The sequence below is a fragment of the Panthera leo genome, chromosome B2 (assembly GCF_018350215.1).
Source record: "Panthera leo isolate Ple1 chromosome B2, P.leo_Ple1_pat1.1, whole genome shotgun sequence".
Classification (NCBI taxonomy): Eukaryota; Metazoa; Chordata; class Mammalia; order Carnivora; family Felidae; genus Panthera; species Panthera leo.
The window spans coordinates 99808179-99831910 of NC_056683.1; the positions used below are offsets into that span (position 1 = coordinate 99808179).

General features: G+C 38.9%; 1 protein-coding gene across 3 annotated transcripts in view; it reads right to left on the reverse strand.

Moving 5' to 3' along the window:
* Positions 1 to 13725, reverse strand: part of REV3L (REV3 like, DNA directed polymerase zeta catalytic subunit) — a 174025-nt gene extending 160300 nt beyond the window's left edge. For 2 of the 3 annotated variants that reach the window (XM_042939605.1, XM_042939607.1), the window contains exon 1: positions 13090 to 13725. In XM_042939605.1, coding sequence (XP_042795539.1) covers positions 13090 to 13228 — 139 coding nt within the window. In that variant the 5' untranslated portion in view covers positions 13229 to 13725. Of the gene's footprint in view, positions 1 to 3569; positions 3827 to 13089 lie in introns of those variants that run through there. The other variant, XM_042939606.1, reaches the window with a different exon arrangement.
* Positions 13726 to 23732: the final 10007 nt, after the last annotated feature.

A 23732-nucleotide genomic window follows, 5' to 3' on the forward strand; every position in this document is an offset into this window, starting at 1 on the left:
AAATATCAGAAAGTCCATTCACAAAGACCAATTTTCCTATTACATGATAAGCTCCTAGGAATCAATAAACAAAAGACCAAAACTCAAAAACAGAAAGTAGATAAAAAATAAACACGTAGTACACCAAAAAGGAAATACAAATGGCTCTCAAGCATATGGAAAGACACTCGATCTCATAATAAAAGAAATGCAAATTAAAACTACACTGAGATCCATGTTTTTATCTATTAGATTGGCAAAGATAAAACACTTGAGAACATAATCTTGGTAAGGGGATGGAAGAAGTCTCATATTGCTGGTGGGAGTACAGATCAAAACAATCTCTGAGTTACACTTATTCTTCTCTTGAAGATATTCTTGTAAGACATTTAAAAAATTTAGTACACAAGATATATTTTGCCTAGTGTAGGCTATTGGTCGTTTTCAAAAAATGGTTATAATTGCCTGCTTTTATAGAATTCTGTTCATATAATGAAGCAGAAAGGTAGGCAAGTTTTAAAAACTTGGATGACTGGGGCACCTGGGTAGTTCAGTCGGTTAAGTGTCCAATTTCAGCTTGGGTCATGATCTCACAGTTCATGGGTTCAAGCCCCTCATCAGGTTTTGCGCCGACAGTGTGGAGCCTCTTTGGGATTCTCTCTCTCTCTCTCTCTCTCTCTCTCTCTCTGTCCCTCCCCCACTCATGCTTTCTCTCTCTCAAAATTAACTTTAAAAAAATAAAAAGAAACCTGGATGATGATCACAGTGGTCTTGCTCCATCTACTGCTCACCTGATACCTTACTGTGCATTTAGTGGGTGCTCAGAGTAAGTATTTGTTGGGTAAACGGGACCAGGAATGATGCTGAGGGGTGATGAGAATGGAATAAAACAACTAAGAACAAGGAATTAGCTAGATTTATCAGAATTGTTCAATAAATTTTTAAACACTATACTCTTTCAAGAAGAGCAGGACACTGTCACACTGACAAACGTTTCCTGAAAAATGAGTCAGCCAGCAACAGTGATATAGTAGATTATTGGAATAGTGGCCCCCTAATGAGTCACACTCTTAGGAAACCCCTTCCACATGGACTCAGCTTGGCCATGTGATGTGCTTTGTGGCCCATGGGACAAGATACAATATACGGGGCTTGCCTTTACTTGCTGCTTCTGTAAACCCTACTACTGCCTCCAGGTGAAGGCTAGCCTATTGGAGACACATGGCCTTCCATCCTAGTCTACAGCGAGCACCAATATCCACACATGTGAGCGAAGCCATCCTAGACCAACCAGCGTCCAGCTGAACTCTCAGCCGACTGCGCCACATAAGCAGCCCAGCCAGCAGCAGGAAAACTGCGTAACTGAGCCCATCCCAGAATCATAGGTCAACAAAAGGCTTGCTTTATACCACTATGTTTTGGGGAGGTTTATTATGCAAAAACTCATACAAGTGGAGAGGGCAGTCGGATTGGCGATTAAGGAAAATTTATGTTTTACCTGTTTCTGTTTGTTAAATTTCACGACGAGAATATATTCATACATTACTTGTTTAATCAAACTAAACTTACAAAGATATTTTGTATCAGACTGATAACAAAGTCCCACTAACACCTTATAAAAACATACACATAAAACAAAACAATCCAGTCCAAATAGGAACATGAGTTTGAGAAGAGACATTAATATTGCTCAGGAAAAAAAAGGGTCAGTATAGAATAGCAGGGTATACTATCATACACACGCAAAAAAGTGAATAAGAATATATTCATGGTCACTGTCATGTCTCAATAATGGTTATCATCAAATTCCACAGCGCTAGGACACATACATTTCATAATTTGCTTCTTTGTTCCTTCTGTTTAGGCTAATACACGTTCCCTCATTTTAATCCTCACATGCTATGAGGTAAATATGTGAATAACTTTAAGCAAAAGTTAATTAACCTCTCCAAGCCTCATTTCCTCAACTTTAAAATGGGGATAATAGTACTCACTTTATAGAGTTGTTGTACAGATTAAAACAATTTAGCATTGGGCATATAGTAAGGGGTCAATTAATGGCCTATAACCTCTGTCAGTAAAATGATGTAAAAGTAATGTCTCTTGACCAACCTGGCTTCTATTTTTTTTTTTAATTATTTTTTTTATTTTTATTTGAAAGAGAGTATGAGCAGGGCAGGGGCAGAGAGAGAGGGAGACAGAGGATCTGAAGCAGGCTCTGCATGGACAGCCAGAGAGTCTGATGCAAGGCTCAAACTCATAAACAGGGGAGATCACAACCTGAGCCAAAGTCGATGCTTAACTGACTGAGCAACCCAGGTGCCCCTTCCTGGCTTCTACTGTAAAATCATTAAGCATCATCAAACAAACTGTGATTCATTAAAATTAATTTGAAAATCTTTCTAATGACTTCATGAAAAATTTAAAAGACAACATTATTAAAACAAAACTAAACAAAACCTGGGAATACGTATAAAAAATTTTGGTGAAGAAATTCAAACTCTAGGCAATAATGAATTACTTCATTTGGTCCACATTCCACAATCCTACATAGGTTTAAATACCAAAGGCTTCTTGTGTCTTATGAATTCACAAAAGGCAAAAATAAGAGATGAATAAATTCTATTGCCACCTTTGTGATCTCTGGAACACACACTTTCAATTCATTCTACCATCATTTTTAAAAAAGAAGGCATTACTGAAGGCTTTGGAAAATAAGGCTCTTTCACAAGAAATAAACTTAACCTAATTTGTAGCATTGGAAAATCATAGTTACTCCTTGGATCAATGGCTTAACATTGCCTTTTTTCAAGGCAAGATCAGGCCTGGACACTTTTCTATCTCTATATATACATCAAGAGTTAAAAAAGAAAAATCAGGCCTAGTAGGTTAAAAAAAAAGTCAATTTTTAAAAAAAGTACTGTAAACAGGTAATTATCTAGCCTGAAGATATATGAGTCAGTGACCAACTGCAAAAAGCTTTATTCCACAATGTGCAGGTATTCTAGTTTGCCCTATTGTGAGAAAGGAATGCTACAAATATTCCATTTTTAATTTCAATTATTTTAAAGAGAGCTTATTACATATGAAGTAATGTGGCAGATTCTGGAATTAGAAGGGCAAAGAAAATAACATATTACTATTATGCCACACATTTGATGATTATTGTATTTAATCGTAATAATCCAAGGAGGTAAAAATTATTAAAACTCATCTTACAGAGGAGGAAATTAAGGCTCATAGAAGTAAAGTAACTTGCTGAGGGTCTCTGAACAGAAGGCAGTGTAGGGGGTACAAGGATGGGGAGGGGGCAGGGAGGCACACAAGGGTAGTGCCATGTGACTATCCCTACAGACAAACACAACACTCAGTGTAGGAAGTCCTTTATCAGCAATGTGAAAGGGGGCTAAGACTACGGGAAACCAAAGAGATAACCTTTTGGGAATGGGCAAAGGAGTCACAAAAGGCTTTAAAAGAGGTTAATATTTTAATTGTTACTTTAAGGATGAGTAGGATTTACCAACTTCAATGCCAAGGCTCACCCCCAACCCCCCTCATCCCCAATATATTAACCAAAATAAATTACTTACTTGAAATTGAGAAAAACAATTTTGAGAGAAATCTTCCTCAGATATATTATTCCATAGTTTTAAAACAAATAATATGATGACAGTTTAATTTTTAGGTTGCTTTTATGTGGCTTGTCTTGGTTTTTATTCTGAAATGAAATTTAGATTAGTCATTTTCTTGTTCTGAGAAACTAGGAGTATGCCAACATGTTTTAACTTCACATTTTTTCACATATCAACATGTATTCTTACTCACAAAAATCTTTCATTTCACCATCTCAAACAAAACCTAATTTAATATATAAATTGCTTTGAAGTGTAAATATATGCAAAATAAAATATTTCTTTTAATTATAATTATACTTCCTTGGTAATCGTAATAAATGGAAGAAAAATAGAAAACTCTCGTTATATTGTTATATATTACCCAAGCATTTTGAGGTAACACGCTTTCTTTCATTATTGAATCGTTTATATAGTAAATGCTCTCTCAACCCAAAGAAAATTAAATAACTACCCCCAAGGAAATTGACCTCAAATTCTTAGTATTTCCCACAACTATCATCTAAAAAGAAAATAGAATTGGACCAAAAAAACAAAAACAAAAACCCTAACATTTACAATGACAATTACTACCCTTTTTTCTCAGAATTTACTGTGCTAGGCATATATTCAATTTCTGCTGCAGAAAACAGTCCAGTTTGCCAATACTAATTAACAAAATATTTTTCATTGAAAAAATATTTAAAAAGTTACAGACAACTGGAAGAAATATAGACGATCATGTGAAAAAACTTAAAAGAAATGACAAAAAAAAAAAAACCCAAAAAGCAACAAAAATAAAAACCACACCTGCACACCAAAAGGTTAAATAGACTGTTATTAAGAGGGTTTGATTTTTACTTATGATTTGTTTTGATCTCAAAAATGTATTTACTTTATGTTTTAACAGTGGAGTTTTGTTTTAATTGCCTAAGACACCTACTCCTCCTTCCCTATCTGTATCTTACCTGGAAACTATTAATTAACACATTTTACCCAAAGTTTACTGTACCTTAACATTCATTATTTCCTCTCTTATTTAGTATCACTGTGGCGTTGAAATGGCAGCCAGGTACCAACGTAACATACAATATACCATATCCCATATCTTACTAAGTTGCTAAGTATTTCTTTGAAATGTCTAGGGTTAATGACAACACCCTTTGAAGTCTATTTAACCCCAACCTCCTTAAACCTGAATCAATTTTCATTCATTTTTTTATTGAACAAATTCTAATCCAATCAAAAACAAGGTGAGAGAAAATTAAAGCACCAGAGGAACTTGAAAGTTCTCCTGATACATTCTCTTTTTCTTTGGAAAACTATATACACATACGTCTAGTATCAATTTTTGTTTATTTTGTCCTAAATTCCTCTTACTATACTCTAGCCTTTACTATATATTTTTTAAAGAAGATAGCTACAGTCATCACAAAACAAATCCCACTATAACCTATCTACAGGAAGATTCTAAGCACTATTGGACACTGTAGGCCCTTAAAGATTTCTAAACTGTGCACATGTGGGTCTTCTCATAATTCCTCTAAGGTACAGTATGTTCGCCTTTCAATTACCATCAATGCCTTTCTCTAATTTCCCCTTAGATTTGGGGAGCCAGTGAGAGCTGAGAGTCAAGATTCCCAGTTTTCAGACCTAGCCCACACAAGCAACTATTGGACACTGGACAGATCTCTGAGCTTACCTACCTAGATTCCAGTTTTCTTTATATAAAATGAGAAGATTTGACCAGAACTGTGTTTCCCAATCTTTTTCACATTGTAAATAATATTTGTTCAGCACACAGACCAACAGAAGAGCATTTGGAGGCATCAACACGGTATTTTGTGAAAAAATTATCACATTTCCTTTACATAATTATAAAAGAAAATTAAAATTTAAATGAGGTTTGTAGTAATATGAATTAATTTCAAATCCAACCTTTTTCACATCAAGAACAATATTTCAAAATAACAATGGTGTTTATTTTTGCAGAATATACATGCACTATTAGCAGTCATCTTGCAGCAAGCTAAATGACACATCGGATGCACATGACTAGGAAATCCAACACAGGTGAATACAGAAAGAAATTCAGGCCTAGAGCTGGGCTTCCCAGGGCAACCAACATCCCTGCTACCCTCTGCTCTCATTGACAGTGGACTACATCTTGTGCTGTGTGACATGCTCGTCAGGCACCGGGAATATAAACTCCAATAGTAGCTCCATGATCCCTTCTCCACAAGAGGCAGTTGCATACTCTGTAGTTAGCTGAAGTAGATTCCAAATAATAAAGCACCTCCTCTAATGCGTTGAAAATATCAAAAGGAGCAGTAACTGCGGGTTGTTGCTCATCGAGTTATCTGCTCAAAGGAACCCCACAGTCTTCCTTCAGATCCCACTCCACTAGGGCCACCCTCCAGTGAGCCACATAACATCAATGGGAAGCACTGGATTAGAAGACCTCTAGCAAAATCTAAAATTAAACAGTATTGGAGTAATCATTTGATAACTGTTTACAACTATTAGACTTTTGTTTTTGTTCTTCCTTACCAATTCCTGGAAACACAACATAATTTTAAAAACTAAAATTGAAGAGGTATTACATGCACATGGTAAAAAATATTCCAAAATTACAGTCTCCCACCGTTGTCCTCTAGACTACCAGTTCCCCTCACTGCAGACAACCACTGTTATCAAATTCTCATGTATCCTTTGACACACACACAGACACATACACACACACACCCCTATATTTTATATATATATATATTTTTTTTAAACCACACAAATAGCAACATACTAAACATGGAGTCTCCTGTCTTGCTTTTTTTCCTCTTAATATAACTTAGACATGGCACCATAGCCGAATACATAGTATTGCCTCATTACATTAATGGCTGCCTAGTATTCCATTGAAAAGATACACCATTATTTACTTAACCACTCCCCTACTGACTTATGTGTAGGTTGTTTCCAATTTTTTGCAATGACAAACAATGCTGCCACAAATATTTTTATATGTTCATTTAACACATATGTAAAATATTTGAGGATGAAATCCTTAAATGAAATTGCTAAATCAAAATATACTTGTATTAAAATGATTTCCATATTGCTTTCCATAGAAAATGAACATTTTATATCCCCACCAGCAATATGAGAATGCCCATTTCCCCTTCCTCTCAACCTCCCCAAGTTATATTATGTAATCAATTATTCCTAATTTGATAGGTGATAAATAGTATGTTGTAGTTTTAACTTATATCTTCTTTATAAATAAAATTGCACATCTTTTCATATGAATTCTCTTTGCTCATTTTTTCTACTGAGTTATTTTCTAGAAGCTGTTTATGTATCAAGAGGAAAGGACTCCTTTGTGAAAAGTATACAAATCAGTTATTACTAATCTGTTTAACTTTATGATTTTTTTTTCTCTGTATAGAATTTCATTTATGTTGTAAATGTGAGCAATCTGGCTTCAGTTCTGTTTTATACTTTGAAAGGTCTTCGCCATTCCTAGATTACATTACAAATAATTATCCTATGTTGTTTTGTTTTGTTTTCACATTTAAATCTTCTGTCTCACCTGGAAGCCAACTTTCTATTTTTCTAGATGATTAACTGGCTATCTCAACACTGTTTATTAAATAACTCTTTTCCATACTAATAGGTAAGGGTAGCATACATTTTGATACCGTAAGTTCTTATTTATGTTTAAGTCAGTTTCTGGCCTCCACTCTGTTTCACTGCTGCCATGTGCCAAAACTGCATTACTTTTCAAAACATTTTAAAATTAAAATCAATTTACATATAAATGGTAAAATTAAAAAGCCAGAATTTATTGGCTTTTTTAATGTAAGAATCATTTTGCAGTTCCTAAACTGAATTTATAGAATAAAGTTCCATACTATCATTATGCAATCAATCATGCATTGTGGTTGATACTTTTTTTGGAGCCCAATATGAACTTCAAGTCTTTCTTGCTATATTTATGTACCATACCTAAAAAGCCAGTTTTTCCTTAAGTTTGTACATAGTTTTTTCCCAAATTATAAAATCAATACATAGTCTCTGTAGACAATCTAAAAAATTCAAAACACATCTCCCAGAGATAACCAACCTTTATATTTTGGTGTATTTTTTTCTGGATTTTAATAAATGACTATTTTGCAAGCTGATTTTTTCACATAATATACTAACAGCATTATCCCATATTACTCTATATTCTTCTAAAATATCATTTTAATGACATAAGTTCTACTATATGAATGTGCCCAATTTATATAACCATTTCCCAATTGTTGAATATTTGAGGTTGTGCCCTGTGATAACTATCATCTATTGATTAATTCTTGCAAAAATACTTGAGTTTCAAGCACTGTGGTAAGTACTGATTGTATAACAGTGTGCAAAAAATGAACACATTACCAGCATTTATGGAGGTTACTGGGGAAAACAGACATTAATCTCCAACATATATAAAATTACAACTATAGCAAGTGTTATGAAGGAGAGTTTATGGAATTCTGAGAGTCTATGATAGGGAAGGCTTCCCTGAGGAAAGGTAAATCAGAGTTTAGGTGAAGGAAAAGGAAAAACATTCTAGGCAGAGGGAACAGCAGGTACAAAGGCCTCATTGTGGAAGGGAGCATGGCAAGAATAAGGGACTGAAATAAGGCCAATATGGCTGGAACACAAAGAGCAAGGCAAGAAGAACATGGCTCAAGCCATGGCTGGATAGAAAGGTAGGGGCCAGACTATGCAAGACCTTGTAAGACATGTAGACGCCACCACATAAGACATGTAGCTTTGTCCTTATCCTAAATGCAATGGAAAGCTACTGAAGCATACCAAGTAGTAGGGTGATATAATCAGGTTTGCATTTCGAAAAGATCCCTCTGATTACAGTGTAGAAAACAGATTAGAAGGGAACAGAGTGGACTGGGTGTAGGCCAAGATTAGGAGGCTACTGTTGTAAATGCATCCAAAAATGCTAGTAGTTTAGACTAAGGTGGTGATGGATAATGAAAAGAAGTAGATGGATTCAAAAGATAATCAGATTTTGCCAAAAGATTTACATTCATAGATTAAAATCCCTAAAGCTAGAATTATTGGGTCAAAAAACAACATTTCAAGGATTATGATATGCATTGCCAAGCTGCCCTGCCAAGAGCAGTTTACTCATTCGTGAATTACCTTTTATCTGTTCCTCTATCAGAATTTTAAAATTCTTTTGAGATTCCTTTAAAATGACTTAATCCATACTTCCTTCATGAAGCCTTCCCTGACTCCCCTTTTTGCCTGCTAGTTGGTCACTAACATGTTCTCCTTTGAGTCCTTGCTTTCTTACACACATCTGTCATAATCAAACTACATTTGACTTATGCTTACACGTCTATCATTTCTACTATATTGTGAGAGTCTAAAGGATAAAAGTTGTTTAAAATGACCACACCAAAAATAGCTCAATATACGTAGTAAGTTCTCATTAAGTGTTCACTGAATGAACCGAGTATTACCAGATTCTACTGTGTCCAGATTTAAGAGGGACCTCCCTGCTTTAGCCTCTAATTTACTGATTGTGATTTTAAAGCTAATAAAATTTGGTACTCAGGGCTTCAAATGCCTACTAAATAGAGTGACTAATTTTGTTTGTGGAAAATCACTAAATCTCAGCAGTGCTCCTGAAAAAAACCTTTCTAATAATTGTATCAAATCGGTATTATGTGATCTTAAATTTTTTTAGATGGTCTAAGTGAAAAAAAAATTTTAAAAGTCTGTGAACAAACAAGACTATTATTAGAGAAATTATCTGTAATTTAAGTTGTCGATAAATGCTATAGTTTTCAAAACAGTACTCATCTCAAACTTGATCTGCCACTTCACAAAAAAAGTGAAGGTATTAATCAACGACATAAACTCATATATAGCATTTCAGAATAACCAATTTCTTATGTTGAAGAACTTGATTTCATGTTTAACAGCTAGCATCCAGAACAATCTACTAAAATTTTCATTATCTGGAGGAAGACTGGGGTGGGGGGGGGTGGGGAGTGGCAGAGTTCTGTACAGTAATCTCAAAGACAAGCAGCTCCCTCTATAGTCTGTTTGGCCTACTTTGTTTAATTACTTGCTATGTGAACATCTCACTCACACTCTTCTATTTACTCCTACTCTGCATCTCAGCAGGGAAGCTTTTGGAGAGGATAATTCTGTTTAACTTGGTGCTGAGAAAACTGAGAGAGCTTTCTAAGCTCAACATGGAGTTATGTCAAGCAACTAAGCAAGAGTTGGGATATGGAAACTCAGATCCACCTGAGTCAGGTCCTCACAATGACACCCGTATTCAAATCCAAGTTAAAAAACACTGCCCTGTACTTTAGTTATTTATAACCTTGCTTCTCTCCATTAAAACATATTACCAAAACGTTGTTGTTAACATTGCTCAATACACTGTGACATCAAAACAGTGCTCAAGACATTTTTTCAATGAGTGAAGAAAAGCAGGTTTTTTGCTTTTTGTAAAAATAATTCCATCACTCACTCACATGAAAATTTAAGTGATTCTCTCAGGAATCAACATCCTCAGGGATTAAATCAGTCAGGATTTACCATTCAAATTTGACTATGCCACTTTTTTTTTAAAATACCTTTTCAAATTTCAGCAACACATGATACAAGAGCTTTTAAACCTAAGATAGTTAATTTATTTCTTAAATTACTCAAGATATGCCCTCAAAACGCATGACAATCAGAAGTCAACTGGACTGTTTTCTAAAGCAGAAAAACACCTTTTATGCAATAGAAAAACTGAACTAGTAAAAATGTGAGAAATCAATCAGTTCAGAATTTATAATACAAATATGAAATGGCCTCATTATTTGGGAGAAAATTCTACTTTTCAGGACTCATTTACAAAAAGTAAACTCAGTTTAAAAACAGCTTTTCTCCAAACCAAGATAAAGAATTAGGGACTTCCAAAATTACCTATTATATATGAAAGACTTAAGTTTCTGGTACTTTATATAACGTAGATTTATCATGTGTTACTATTTTTCATTAATTTATATAATTCATAAACATATTAACATAGTTTATACTTTCAAACGATAAAACGGTCTTCATTAAAAAATTCTAGCACTCAGACTTTTATTACTAAGCCAGATTGACCTTTTATGTTAATTATTTTCAAATTTATTTTACTAGGAGAACTGGACTAGTTTTCTTTGGGGAGAGAATTTGGAAGCAGATATTGTACACTTTTTGTTTATGATTAATACTCATTTTACTGGGAGTTTCTAACATGTTAAAAATGCTGGCTTAATTTCTGGAAGCTATAAACTCTAAATGTTTGCCAGTGACTTCAAATTTTTCACCTGTTGAAGAAACACAAAAGTTTTGTTTGTAACTGAACTATATTTACAGCAAACTCAATTTGATACACCTTTAAAAGCCTCAGTTTCTTTGTATTAAGTTTCTTATCTTTCAATGTATGTACAAAAAAGTATTTCATATTCATTTACATTATACATTTCAAAGTATATTTTTTAAAAGTTTTTTTTTTTTTTTTTAAGGGAGCTGGTAATCAATTGTAAGATGTCCAGGAGGGAAGAAATAAATATTTATCACAGAATAGTCCCTGTGTCTATTTTTTTTTATATTAAGAAACACAAAAGTACCTCATCATCATTTCTTGAAGAATGTTTCTCACATTATAGAATTACTGCTAGATCACAGTAGATCTTCACCCATTTCCACAAACAAAAGTTTTCTATAAAACAGCTTGAAAATCACTCAAGGATACATATTTAATGACTTGTGTAGGGGGGGGGGGAACAAAAAAACAAAAACTATGTGTAGAAATAATCCAAACCATACAAACTTTAATACACAGAGATGCCACAGCATATCCTATTAACGTGTCACTTTACGATTTGGAAATCTGGCTAAACAGAGCTATATCAACGTCACTATCTTATTATTTCTCTGTAGCTGAAGTGAGAACAAATAGTATATTACACTGAAATTCCAATTAGAAACAAAGACAGCACCGATAAACACATAAAAGGGCAGAAAATCTATCCTTCAGAACTCTACTGCCTCTATTTTCCAGCATCCAAAATTCCAGGTGTTATCCTTTCAACAAATTAACAGCACTCAAATTCCCCATCTTACAAGGGTCCCTATCATCAAAATCGTTTTCGTTATTTTTAAAAAGGAATGCTCTGTCAAATCTCACTAACACCGCTGAAATTTTTAACAAAGAGAATTCACAGTAAAAGATAACTGCTTGAAAATGAGTGCTTGTGTTTGGGAAAGTGTTATTATCTGGGTAGTCCACAGAAACAGTAGTAATAAGAGGAATGGTGATTAGGGCAAGAAGCATCAAGTGGGAAATGCCTTCTAAAATCCCATAGGGCAATAATACATCGCTAGAGGTAAGTGCATCCCTTTCTAGGAGGCAGCTCCGTTATTTCATGCAGACAGTTCAAAGCATGTAGAAAACCAAAACAATTTAAAACCTTGTAAATTTGGCCACTACTTATTTATATTATCATAAGTCCCCAAGAGCTTTTGAGAATGCAGATTCTGTCACTGCTGTCTCCCCACCCCACTCGTTCATCAAAACAGTTTTCGTTTTAAAGATACGTGCATTTAAAACGCAATACTGCAACTCAGCATAGAGCATTTCTGAATGTTTGTGTTGCTGAGTTCAGCTGTGGTTCATAAGAAATTCACGCCACCGGGTGGGATATTTTACGTTGGGCAACAAACACACATTTCCTACTTCCATGGATCCACGTTTCCCTCAAAGCATTGCACCTGAGGATATTGCCCTGTCCCCAGACTCTGAGGCTTAAACTCTAAGGAGTCACGACCTGCACTCACAGCAGAACCACATGGTCACTTCAATGAGAAAGATTATTTGGCCCCAGGCGCCACTCTTCAGCCCACGGCACCTCCGGAAGGGGCAGAGGAGAGCGCAGGCGAGAAGCGAGGAGGAGAGGCAGAGCACAGAGAGCTGACACTTCCTCACTCCTCTTAAAGCCATTTCCAGAAAGGGCACTTGGGAGACGCAGGGGGCTGTCCGCAGTCCCACCAGCGACCGACCTCTGAGCGCAGCCCTGTGAACCCGTTCACGGAGGACATGGCGCGGCCACCTGGCCCATCCTGCAGGGCCAGAGCGCTGTTCGCGGGCGCTCGCTCCCCCCTACCCGAGACCCCGAGTGCGGATCCGGCCCCCGGCCGCCGCACGCAGTGTAAACACTCGGCACTCAGCGCCCGCCGCCTCCCCGCCGGGGGAGGAGGGGGCGCAGCGCTCGCGCGGACCCACATTTCTGCGCCTCTTGTCACGCACCGGGGGAAAGGCGAGGAGGGCGGAGGGGAGGGAAGAGGCGGCAGCGATGCACCGAGAGCCGGCGGTGTGCGCGCGTGTGCGCGGCGGGGAGGGCAGCCCGGGCGCCCCGCCGGCTCCCGCCCGCGCCCCGCGCCCGCTTACCTGCCGGGGTCGCTCCGAAGACTCGCACCACGGGCACCTTCTTGACAGGGGCCTGGGTGAGGGGGGATTGGCAGATATCCAGCCCCTGCAGCGGGCTGGCCATGTAGTAGTCGGCAGTCACTATCCTCACTGAAAACATGTTCGCCGCCGCCGCCACCGCCTTCTCTTCACGAGCGATCTGGCAGCGGCAGCAGCAGCGGCGGCGGCGGCGGCTTCTTCCGCAGCGACGGCCCCACAGCAGCGGCGGCGGCGCCCCCTCCCCTCCTCGGCTCGGCCCCCTCCCCTCACACACAGACACCGGGAGCAGCGGCGGCGGGCCGGGCGGTGTTGGCACTGCTGCCGCCGCCTCCTCAGGAGCACCTGGCGAGGGGCAGCAGGAGAGAAGCCCTGGCGCTATCGTCGGTGCTGGTGCTGCCGCCACTGCCGCCGCCGCCGGGAATCACACGGGCTCCTCGGTCCCAGGCTGCAGCTCTTGTTGCCATGATGATGATGTCACGGACGCAACCACTGGGGGAGGGGAGATGGGGTTGTGTGTGTGGCGAAGGGAGGGCGGTGAGTAGTTGGGGGAGGGGACGCGGCGGGAAAGGGAGGGAGCAGGGCGGGCGCCCGAGCGGGACACCCAGGCGGGGGCCGAGAAGGTGTTTTCTCCCCCGCCCCCAGGCTCGCAGCGAGGGAGGAGGCCGGTGGAAAGCGGGACTAGCGCCTGGCGCGAGGAATCGATGACTCGGCCGGTGGGCACGGCCACCTGGGCGGGGGCAGCAGGGGGGGGGCGGCGGATCGCCGATGTCATGGATGGGCTCGTAGGGGCTTGCGGGAGGGGGCCGCCAGTGTTCGGGGCCGTTTTGGTGGCTAGGCGGGATTGGCCGGAGCTGCGGTGCTCGCGCTCGCCTCGCCGACCGCCATTTCATATCCTGCGAAAGAGGCGGGGGCAGCCGCGGAGACGGCTTTTCACAAGGTAAGAAAACCCGCCCGCGGGAGGAGGGAGGCGAGGCGCAGATCTCGTGCCGCCGCGGCCTCGCGGGAGGGCGGGCGGCGGAACGGGCGGGGCCGGGCGCGGACGCAGCCGGCCCTTCTCAGGTAACGCCGCGGCTCCGCGCGTGGCCCGGGGGCGGCGCGAGGGGCGGGGGCGCGCGAGCGCGGGCTTCGGCCTATAAAAGGGCCGCCCGGACGCTCCCTCCCGATCGTGCGGCTCCAGCCGCCGCACCCCCTCCCTTTGCGTTGTGCTGCAGTGTCTGCGCCTGGCCACCTAAAAGGGTTTGTTCACGCTCGGCTCTACTCAGCTTTGCCAGGGTTTGGCAGATCCCGTGCACAGGGGTTTCCCACCACGGTGTTCTTCTTCCGCCTCTGCCCTTCCGCCCTAATATATCCTTCCTGGGTTTCTTCCTCGGCCCCGCAGGCTGCGTCCCGCGCGCGCGTTGTACATGTACGGACTAGTCAGCACTGGGTGACCTCCCTTCCCTTCTCCCTCCCCCGGCGGAATCCAGGATTGAGAGCCTTTCAGAGAAATATTCGGCCAAAGAAAAAGGCCCGTGAAAGTCATCGCGTTAGATATGGACACCCAGTGTTATTCACTAACTGATTATGGGAGGTTTTATCATGCAAAGGCATAAAAGCAAACGGGGGTGGGGTGGGGTGGGGAGGGGAAGGACTGTTAAACAAAACAACTTTATCCAAAAAGAGGTTGGGAGATGGGGTGCAGTTGTGAAATCGAAAAAAAAAAGGGGTACTAACAAGGAGTTGGGTTGGCCATTATATTGGAATCGATGGATTTTTGTCTGACTTGGTCACTAATACTGGGTGTGACCTTGGACAAATAATTTAGGTTCTTGGAACCTTAGTTTTCTCCTCCCTGGAACGAGAGTTTTACTTAAATCCAGAACGGTTTAGGTGAACCTTATCAAAACGGTTTAAGCAGGAGAGAGAAACCATGGTTTCACGTTCGAAGTATGGCAGTGAATAAAGGACTTTTGACAGTCATTTTCAGTCTGCCCTAATTAGAGATCATGCATCCACTCTTATGTATTATACTGGTGTATTTTAATGGTTAGTAGTTTGCCATGTATTTTAAGTGGTGTAAGAGATCCTCGTTTGGAACCATTGTGTCTCTTCAGATGGGAAATCAAAAGGCTCAAAGGGACAGATCACTGGTAAGAAGCTGTCTATAAATTCCATGACATATAATGCTAGTAAGAATTTATACTCAAAGATTTGAGACTGATTAGGACAGTAAATTAACCTGCAGTTTTCAACCTCAGAGCATGATTATAATAACATAGGTAGCAAGATTTCTAATATACAGGAAATTACCTAATAATTTTAAGAGGCAAATCTCTTAAATTGGTTTAAGTTTTAGGAGGCTATGGAAGTGATTTAAAAATAGCACTACCATGCTAAAATGCATTTTCTGGTAAAATAGCTACTCTTGTACAACCTGAATGTCAGAGGCACCATTCTTAGTATTCTGGGCTCTTGAGTGTTCTTTAGAATTTAATATTTTGGCCTTTACAAAGTCACATTTTTAGGATGAGGCCTGGAAATCTGTATTAGCAACCTCCTCACCCACCACTCATGATTCTAAAGTAATATAAAACTGAGAGTCCCTGTACTATATTTTAATCCAAGTACATCATAACATTTAAGTTATACTATTCCTAGCTAGAAAAAAGTAAAAGCATAGAATTCATGGATTAGCTATTTCTAGAAGAGGGTTTATTTCCCCCTACCTCCTGAATCAACATCATTGACTTTAAGAAAAGATAATTGCAACCACAATTCTAATCCTTCTAAAGTGCCAAGGGAAGAATGTTCACTTTGAAGAAAAACATTTGTGGCATGAAATCAGGATATTTTGTCCATTGCATGTAACTGAGTTTAAGTTGTTGCTCAAATTGAAAACTTGACAATACTTCCCTAATTAATCATTATCAAATGTGTTTTATAAATACAGTCTCCTGACATAAGAAAGAGTTCTGGAATTTTGAGTTAGGAAATGAAAATTTTAAATCATTTACTAGCTAAATGAGTTTGGAAAGATCACTTTATTTTTTGGAGTTTGTTTCCTCATCTATGAAATGGATAGTAATTCCTGTTTTCTCAGGGATGGTATAGGTGCAAATGAGATAACCTATGAAAGTATCATTGTAAACTGTTGACATCCAAAAGTTTAACTCATCTAAAAGGAGTAAATAAAATCATATGGCATTGTCTTATGTGCACAGAATAAGGGAAATGCCAAAATTGAACTCTCTCTATTCTTAAAGTTATTTTTGTTGTTGTTGTTATTGTTGAGTGGCTTCTATTTGCCAGGTGATATATAAGATATAGTGAAAGACAAAACAGACATGGCCCCTGCTCTTACAGAGCTTATAGTCTAGCATCATAGAAATGTATTTTAGTCATATCAGTTGATATATATCTCTTCTAGTCCACTGATGTATACTCATCATGTCATGCTTTTAGTAAAAGCCTGCCCAACCTTCTGTACCACAACTGTTCAACTTCTATTAGTATTTATTTGCCTACTAGCAATTTAGAGCAGAAGGCAATGGATGCTGTAATCTTTCAGCAGGTATTATACAATGGCTTACCCAGCACTCATCCAGCCCCTGTCTAGCTTGTACATTAGAAGCTAGCAAGTTAAAAACGACAGTTTCTAGACTCCCTTGAATCTAGAGTGCTGCTTGTAGATGATGGTGTGCTGGTAAATGTTTACTAACGGCTGGGGGAGGGAAAAAACTCTGATTTGTTGCATTGACCAGTTTTCATGGTGTGAATACTCCCAAGCTACCAAAATGACTTCACTGAATGTGGAGTTAGTTGGACAAGATGCTAACAATCACTAGCTGGCTTCAGCATATCAGTACATGTGACCTAGTTTCCAGTAATCAGATGCACCCATTCAAGACATGTTTGTGAAGGTGAGCAACTGCATTCAGGGATATGGGATTTTCTGGCAAATGCCATAGTGGAGATGTCTGGTTCTTCTGGGTAGCTGAGGAAGGGCTCTCACATTTTTAGAGTCATAGGTGCTGACTAGCGGTTGGTGTTTGGATAGCTTTCCACTAGAAGAGCTTGGTGAGGTGGGATGAGTGTTCTTCCTGGTTTGGTTTTTCCTGAATGTTGTTTCTAGCTAGCTGTGTATTATCCAAGCCTGGTTCTCTGGTCCTCTCTGAGATCTGTGAGCTAAGTACTATCATTTAATCCCTTTCTGCTTAAACTAGCTCTGTCATGGTCAGCTACATAATTTGCTGAGCCCAGAGCAAAATGAAAAATGTGGGGCCCCGTGCTCAAAAAGCAGGTAAAAAGTACCATTGTATGTACTGAAATATAAAGCTTTTTCTTTCTTCTGTCATCTGTCTTTTGACTTGTAATGATGTGTTTTATTTGCTTTTTAATGTCATTCTAAGTAAAGGAAAATTAGAATTTTAAATTATTAGAATGAATTTTACCATTCATCTTTATTTTGTGCAATGCCATTTAAAATGCAAATATAAAAACCAATTAACTCATACACAAAATCATTAAAAGTACACAATTCATATCCTAGTTTTACATGTATATGCATTTTGTGCTTATCAGAATGCGTAAATGCTGCACAAAACCAACTCACCTGTTTTTGTTTCCCTTTTTGATATGCATACATCCTACCAATCTGAATATGGGAGGACTGAAAGGAAAGGGAACCATGGGTTGTTCTACCTCTCCCCTTCCTTCTGTGTCATCATTTTCAATGTAAATAGTAATACAGGGAAGTAATATGCACTAGTAAGAAAGGATATGACAGGATTCTTTTGTCACGTGTATTTTTTAGGATGCCATTGCCTTCTTTTTGCATCTGAAGCAAGTTCTGGTTCAAATGGAAAGTGTAGCCTCTTGGGAGAGTCCACTAAATCAGCCATAGATGTAATATGCTTGCCGTGTAATCACTTTGTGACTCTCTGAGTTCCTACACCTCATTAGGTCCATCAGAATCCTGTGTTTATGAGACACCATGAAGACTATATGCAAGCGGGGTGGCAAGGAAGAAAAGAGGCATACATTCCCTCACTTCCTCTGCTCCTCTGCTTGCGTATGTGATCCATTGTACCACTGGATTTCATTTATAAAATAGATGTTCAAACATAATATGAAGATCTTCAAAATGGTGACTGCAGAGCGCTAAACCAAGCACTGTGCCCTGTAGGACTGCACAGTTTACATGCCCATGAAGTGGACCCTGAGCTCAGTGTTTCTCAAGGGGGGGGGGGGGGGGTGGCTTCTCCTGATGTTTTAGGTGAAACAATTCTACATTGTGCAGGATATTTAACATCCTGGCCCCTGGGCACTACATGCTACTATAACGAAAATGTGCCCAAATAGGAGTTACTGCTTTCCACTGAACTGGAGTACACTCCACTGTCCGCAGCTGGGAACCATGGTCATTACAGATCCAAGAAAGGTCATGTGCAGTTTTTGCTAGTGATTCTCAGGCAGGGAAAAATACAAAGTTGAGTTTTTAAAATTTCACAAGTCTCATATCTGAGAGAACAGAATTATGGTGACCTTCTTCCGATTGTTAGAAAAATAATACCATCTGCGTTGGTGATGAAACAGATATTTGGGATGACAGTTTAAAGGTGATCAGTGGGTTTTTATGTGTCACATGGGTATAGATGGTAGTTGACTCCAGATAGATGGCAATGTCTGATAGTTAAGAAAAAGAGCAGAGAACTACAGAAAAGTAAAACCATCTTACTGTCATTATCTTCGTCAAGGGGCTGAAGGGAGAAAAATTTTAAATGCTCTCCAGAAAAATTAAGGAAGTTTCCATAAGAAGCTATGGTACTCTTAATGGATTTTGAACTTAGTTTCATTATGTCTATGTTTTTTTAAGTTTTGGTTTGTGATTTAAGAATATTAACATCATAGGGCACCTGGGTGGCTCAGTCAGTTAAGCATCCAACTTAGGCTCAGGTCACAATCTCACGGTTTGGGAACTCAAGCACAGAGCCTGCTTGGGTTTCTCTTTCTCCCTCTCTTTCTGCCTCTCCCCCTCCCTCTAAATAAACTTAAAAAAAAAAGATTATTAAAATCATAGCATATTAGAGCTGAAACAGGATATCGTAGATCATTTGTTTCCTTTATCGCCATACTATTATTAGCCACGTAGAGATTAAAAGCACTAGCTCTATAGACCTGGTCTTACCTTTGCTAATGCCGAACCTCAGTTTTCTCCTCAGTAAAATGAGGATAATAGTATATTATCTTAGGTTATCATTTCACCAAAAGCCAATGCACTAAAAAAAGTAATCTTAACCAAAGAATACATTTGTTCAATAAATTTAATGTGAATTTTCTGTAAAACAAGTATTTGATAAATTTAACTACCTGATCATTTGGCAAATTAACTTTTAGCAAATACCTATTAGTCTTATTATATGGATTAAATGAGCTATTGCACACACACAAAAAGTGGTTACCAAAATGCTCAATAAGTCTTAGCTATAATCCCTCCAACATTCTGACTACAAATCTTGCCCATTCTCTCTCTGAATATTCTCCATTCCTACCCACATAATTGGCCTTCTGTAGACTTTCACTATCTTTAGGTGGACTATTGTAATAGTCATTTGATTGGCCTCTTGGCTCATTCCTCTCCAAAATTATTTTCTATAGTATTGCAAGGGTTATAGATCACATAAATTTTAAATTATCATCTACAGTAGAATATGTCATTTCGCCTTTTCCATATATCGTTTAGCACCACTGGAGTACTTATATTTCCCTAAATACACCTTTTTTTTTTTTTTTTTTTTTTTTTTTTTTTTTTTTTTTTTCGGAAAAAGCATCAGATTTCTCTGCTTTTGCCTTTCTAACTGGAATGTCTTCCCCCTTGTCTCATGTCAAAATTTTTATTCATCTTTCAAGTTTTAGTTAAAATGCCACTTCCCTTGTAAAGGTCTCCCTCATTTCTGCAAGCAAATTTAGGTGTTCTTTCCAGGCTTCCACTGCTTTTTGTACATGATTCTGTTGTGACTCTTAGATTACTGTAGTTATTTATTTGTCATTCTAAAAGACTATAATCTCCTTGAAGAAAGAGACCCTTTTTATCTTTCATATACATGTATAGTGGCTCGAATAAGTCTTAAACATTAATGGAATTAAAAAATTAAAAGATCTGGGGTGCCTGGGTGGCTCAGTCAGTTGAGCACCCAACTTGGTTTCAGCTCAGGTCATGATCTCACGGTTTGTGGGTTCAAGCCCCACATCGGGCTCTGCATAGACAGTGCAGAGCCTGCTTGGGGTTTCTCTCTCCCCCCACCCCTCTCTCTGCCCCTCCCAGCTTGCACTCTCTCTCTATGTCTCTCAAAAAATAAATAAACAGGGGCGCCTGGGTGGCTCAGTCGGTTAAGCGTCCGACTTCAGCTCAGGTCACGATCTCGCGGTCCGTGAGTTCGAGCCCCGTGTCGAGCTCTGGGCTGATGGCTCGGAGCCTGGAGCCTGCTTCCGATTCTGTGTCTCTCTCTCTCTCTGCCCCTCCCCCGTTCATGCTCTGTCTCTCTCTGTCTCAAAAATAAATAAACGTTAAAAAATAAATAAACATAATTCTTCTTTTTTAATTAAAAGATCTTTTTACGACTCTTCTTACTGCCTTCCCCCTCCACCTCCATTTTACAGATCAGGAAACTGAGTCCCAAAGAAATGAAGCTATTTATTGAGAACCCAAGTCTTCTAACTCCAGATCTACTACTTTTACTCCTTACTGCAGAGAATCTTCTGAATAGTGTTTAAATGCCAATCCTTTCTGTTGTACAACAGCCTGTCTTGTCAGTGTCTTTCCATTCACCTCTAATCTAGGGAACAACCAGAAGGGCATAGTGATCTGGCAAAATTTGTATTCTCTTTCTTCCAATTTGCTTGGTTGCTTTTGTTTGTTTTCCAGTAAATTCAGTGAAAGTCATCCCCACCCCCAGAGGACATTTGGTAAAATGTCTGGACACCTTTTTGATGATCATATCAGAAAGATTGCTACCGGTATCCAGTAGGTAAGCATCCAAGGATGCAGCTAAATATCTTATCATGCATAGGACAGCCCCCATAACAGGGAATGATCTGACCCCAAATGTCAGTAGTGCCAAATTTGATCTAGTCTAGTCTAAAGGAAGTTTTTACTAAGCCCTTCATCCACTCTGTTGCCTGTAGGAAATCATGATGGAAAAGAAACTCATCTCCCTCCCAAAAGGGATTTGGAAGCCCTGTATGGCAAACTCTGGAGGCAATTGCTATAACTACGCACTATCAAAAGACTTCATGCAGGTTTCCCCAAAGGATTCATAGTGCCTGCCTGGGTATAAGATAGGCACATAAATATGTATTGCCTGAATGATTAATAAAATATATTTTAACCAGAAGAATGGAGTTTTATTATTTTTTTTAACTTGAGGGAAGTCAAATTAATCATTGTGGTGAGAATTTCTGTTCTTCTCTTTTTATTTCAGTTACAGGAAGAAGCAAAACTTTTTAAAAACAACTCTCAACTCACCCACTTCCATAAATTAGCAGTAATAGTTTTAAGGGAGAGACCAATGAGCCTATAAATTAAAGATGATATTTGCAGAACAAAAAATAAAAGAAGCCTTCAGAATAGAGTAGTATTAGGACTGATGCATGAGCTCTCCAGGACCCTCATTTAAATTATGTATCCAGAATTGAAACTGAGCATTTCTGATGGATTATGGCTAGGCAGGAAGAGACCAAACACACATAGAGTAAGGTTAGATTAAGTTCCCAATTTAACTAGTCAAGATACAGAATCCCAGAAGCAAGGTGTCTATATACAGCACCATATCTCAGGGTAGTTTTTCCTGGTCCTAATGTCCCTATTGCACTTTTATACCTACAGTTTAAATCATATTCCAAGAAAACTTCCACTAATAATCCTTATTGACAGTGAACTCTCCTGGGTTTTGATTGTCATTTTACATCCTCATTCCAGGGTTCAGGAAAGACTGTCCTCATGTGTGCATGAAGATCAACGCTTTTATTTATTTTCTCAATAAAAAATATGGAAAACCATAAAGAAAATATAGGATACTCATTCCCACTTGGAGGCAGTTATAATTAACATTTTAGTCCATTTTTCTTCTAGAAAATTTTTCTATGAATATATTACCTAGCTGAAACAATGTCCCAGTTTTTTTAACTTTGCATTATAGTAAAATCATTTTCCATACATTAAAATTCTTCATATCCATTGTTTTAATGGATACAGAATATACTGGGCTATGGACATTTGATAGTTCACCATTTTGCCACTGTTGGCCAACAACAGTGTTTCAGGTTTTACATTATAATAAATGTCCCACTGAGCGTTTGCTCCATTTTGAACCCTACCCTTAACTTCTCAAGGAACTTACTTTATAGTGTATTATTTGACATGAGCATCAATTCCTTGTACATACCATGTTCCTCCTGTCTACCTCTTTTTGCCCACTTAGTTCACTCTTTAGATTTCAGGTCAAAGGCCACTTCTTCCAGGAAGTCTTCCCAAACTTATTATTTGATTATGGTTTTCTGTTATATATTCTAATTGTACAGTGTTCCTTTTTTCCATAGCACTTATCTCTGGTTGTAATAATCTATTCATTTGTATATTACTTAATTTCCCTTAGACTACAATACTACAATCATTATCTGGATAAGCAGTGATTATAATGCTGTTATAAACACAGGCTGATTAATGTGATCTCATTCTGATCACTGACAAGATGGGTTAAAGCTTGAGTCTGAAATACAGTTAGTCCAGAAATACTGATGTGTCAGGCATTATTCTAGGTGCTGGGAATATAGAAATGAGAACAACAGGCATGATTTTAGTCTTCATGGTCCTTATAGTCTAATGCAGCATTTGGCAAACTTTTCCTGTAAAGGCCCACATAATAAATATTTGGGGCTTTCAGGCTATATAGACTCTCTTACAACCACTCTGCCTTTGAAATGCAAAAGCAATCGTCAACAATACATAAGAGTGTTCCAATAAAACGTGCAGTGGGGCTGGATTTGATGCATAGGCTATTGTTTACTCCTGGTCTGTTGGACAAGACAACCACTAAACAGATCACATGAGATGATGAATACTTCAAAAGGAAAGGACAGGATGCAATAAAGTCACATGGCAGAGCTGTGTAACCTAGTTGAGGGAGAAGAACAAAGACTTCCTTAAGGAATAGGACTTAAGATTTAAGAGGAACTACCTGGATAAAGCAGGGGCAACAGACTCAATGAAGACCCAAAGTATAGAAAGAACAAGAATAGAAAGAAATTCATTCTTAAGCTTGGAGAGTGATAGGGAGAGGGAGATGAAATTGTGTAAGGATAAAGTATAGAGGGCAAAGACAGATTCAGAGTATTGACAAATTTTCAAAAACTAATACTCTCTAGAGGAAGCATTGCCAGTAGGAAAGACTGAGAAGGAACGATCAATGAAGCATACCAGTAGCAGGAAATTTAAGACCTTGGAGACACTCAAACCTCCTCTTCCATCTGTATGTGTAGGATATGTTGGTTGGTAGATATCAGCCTAAAGGCTACGTGAACCTCAGCAAACTTCACCTTTTGAAGGATGGGATACATAGAGAAAGAATAGAGTTGAGAGCTGAACAAGA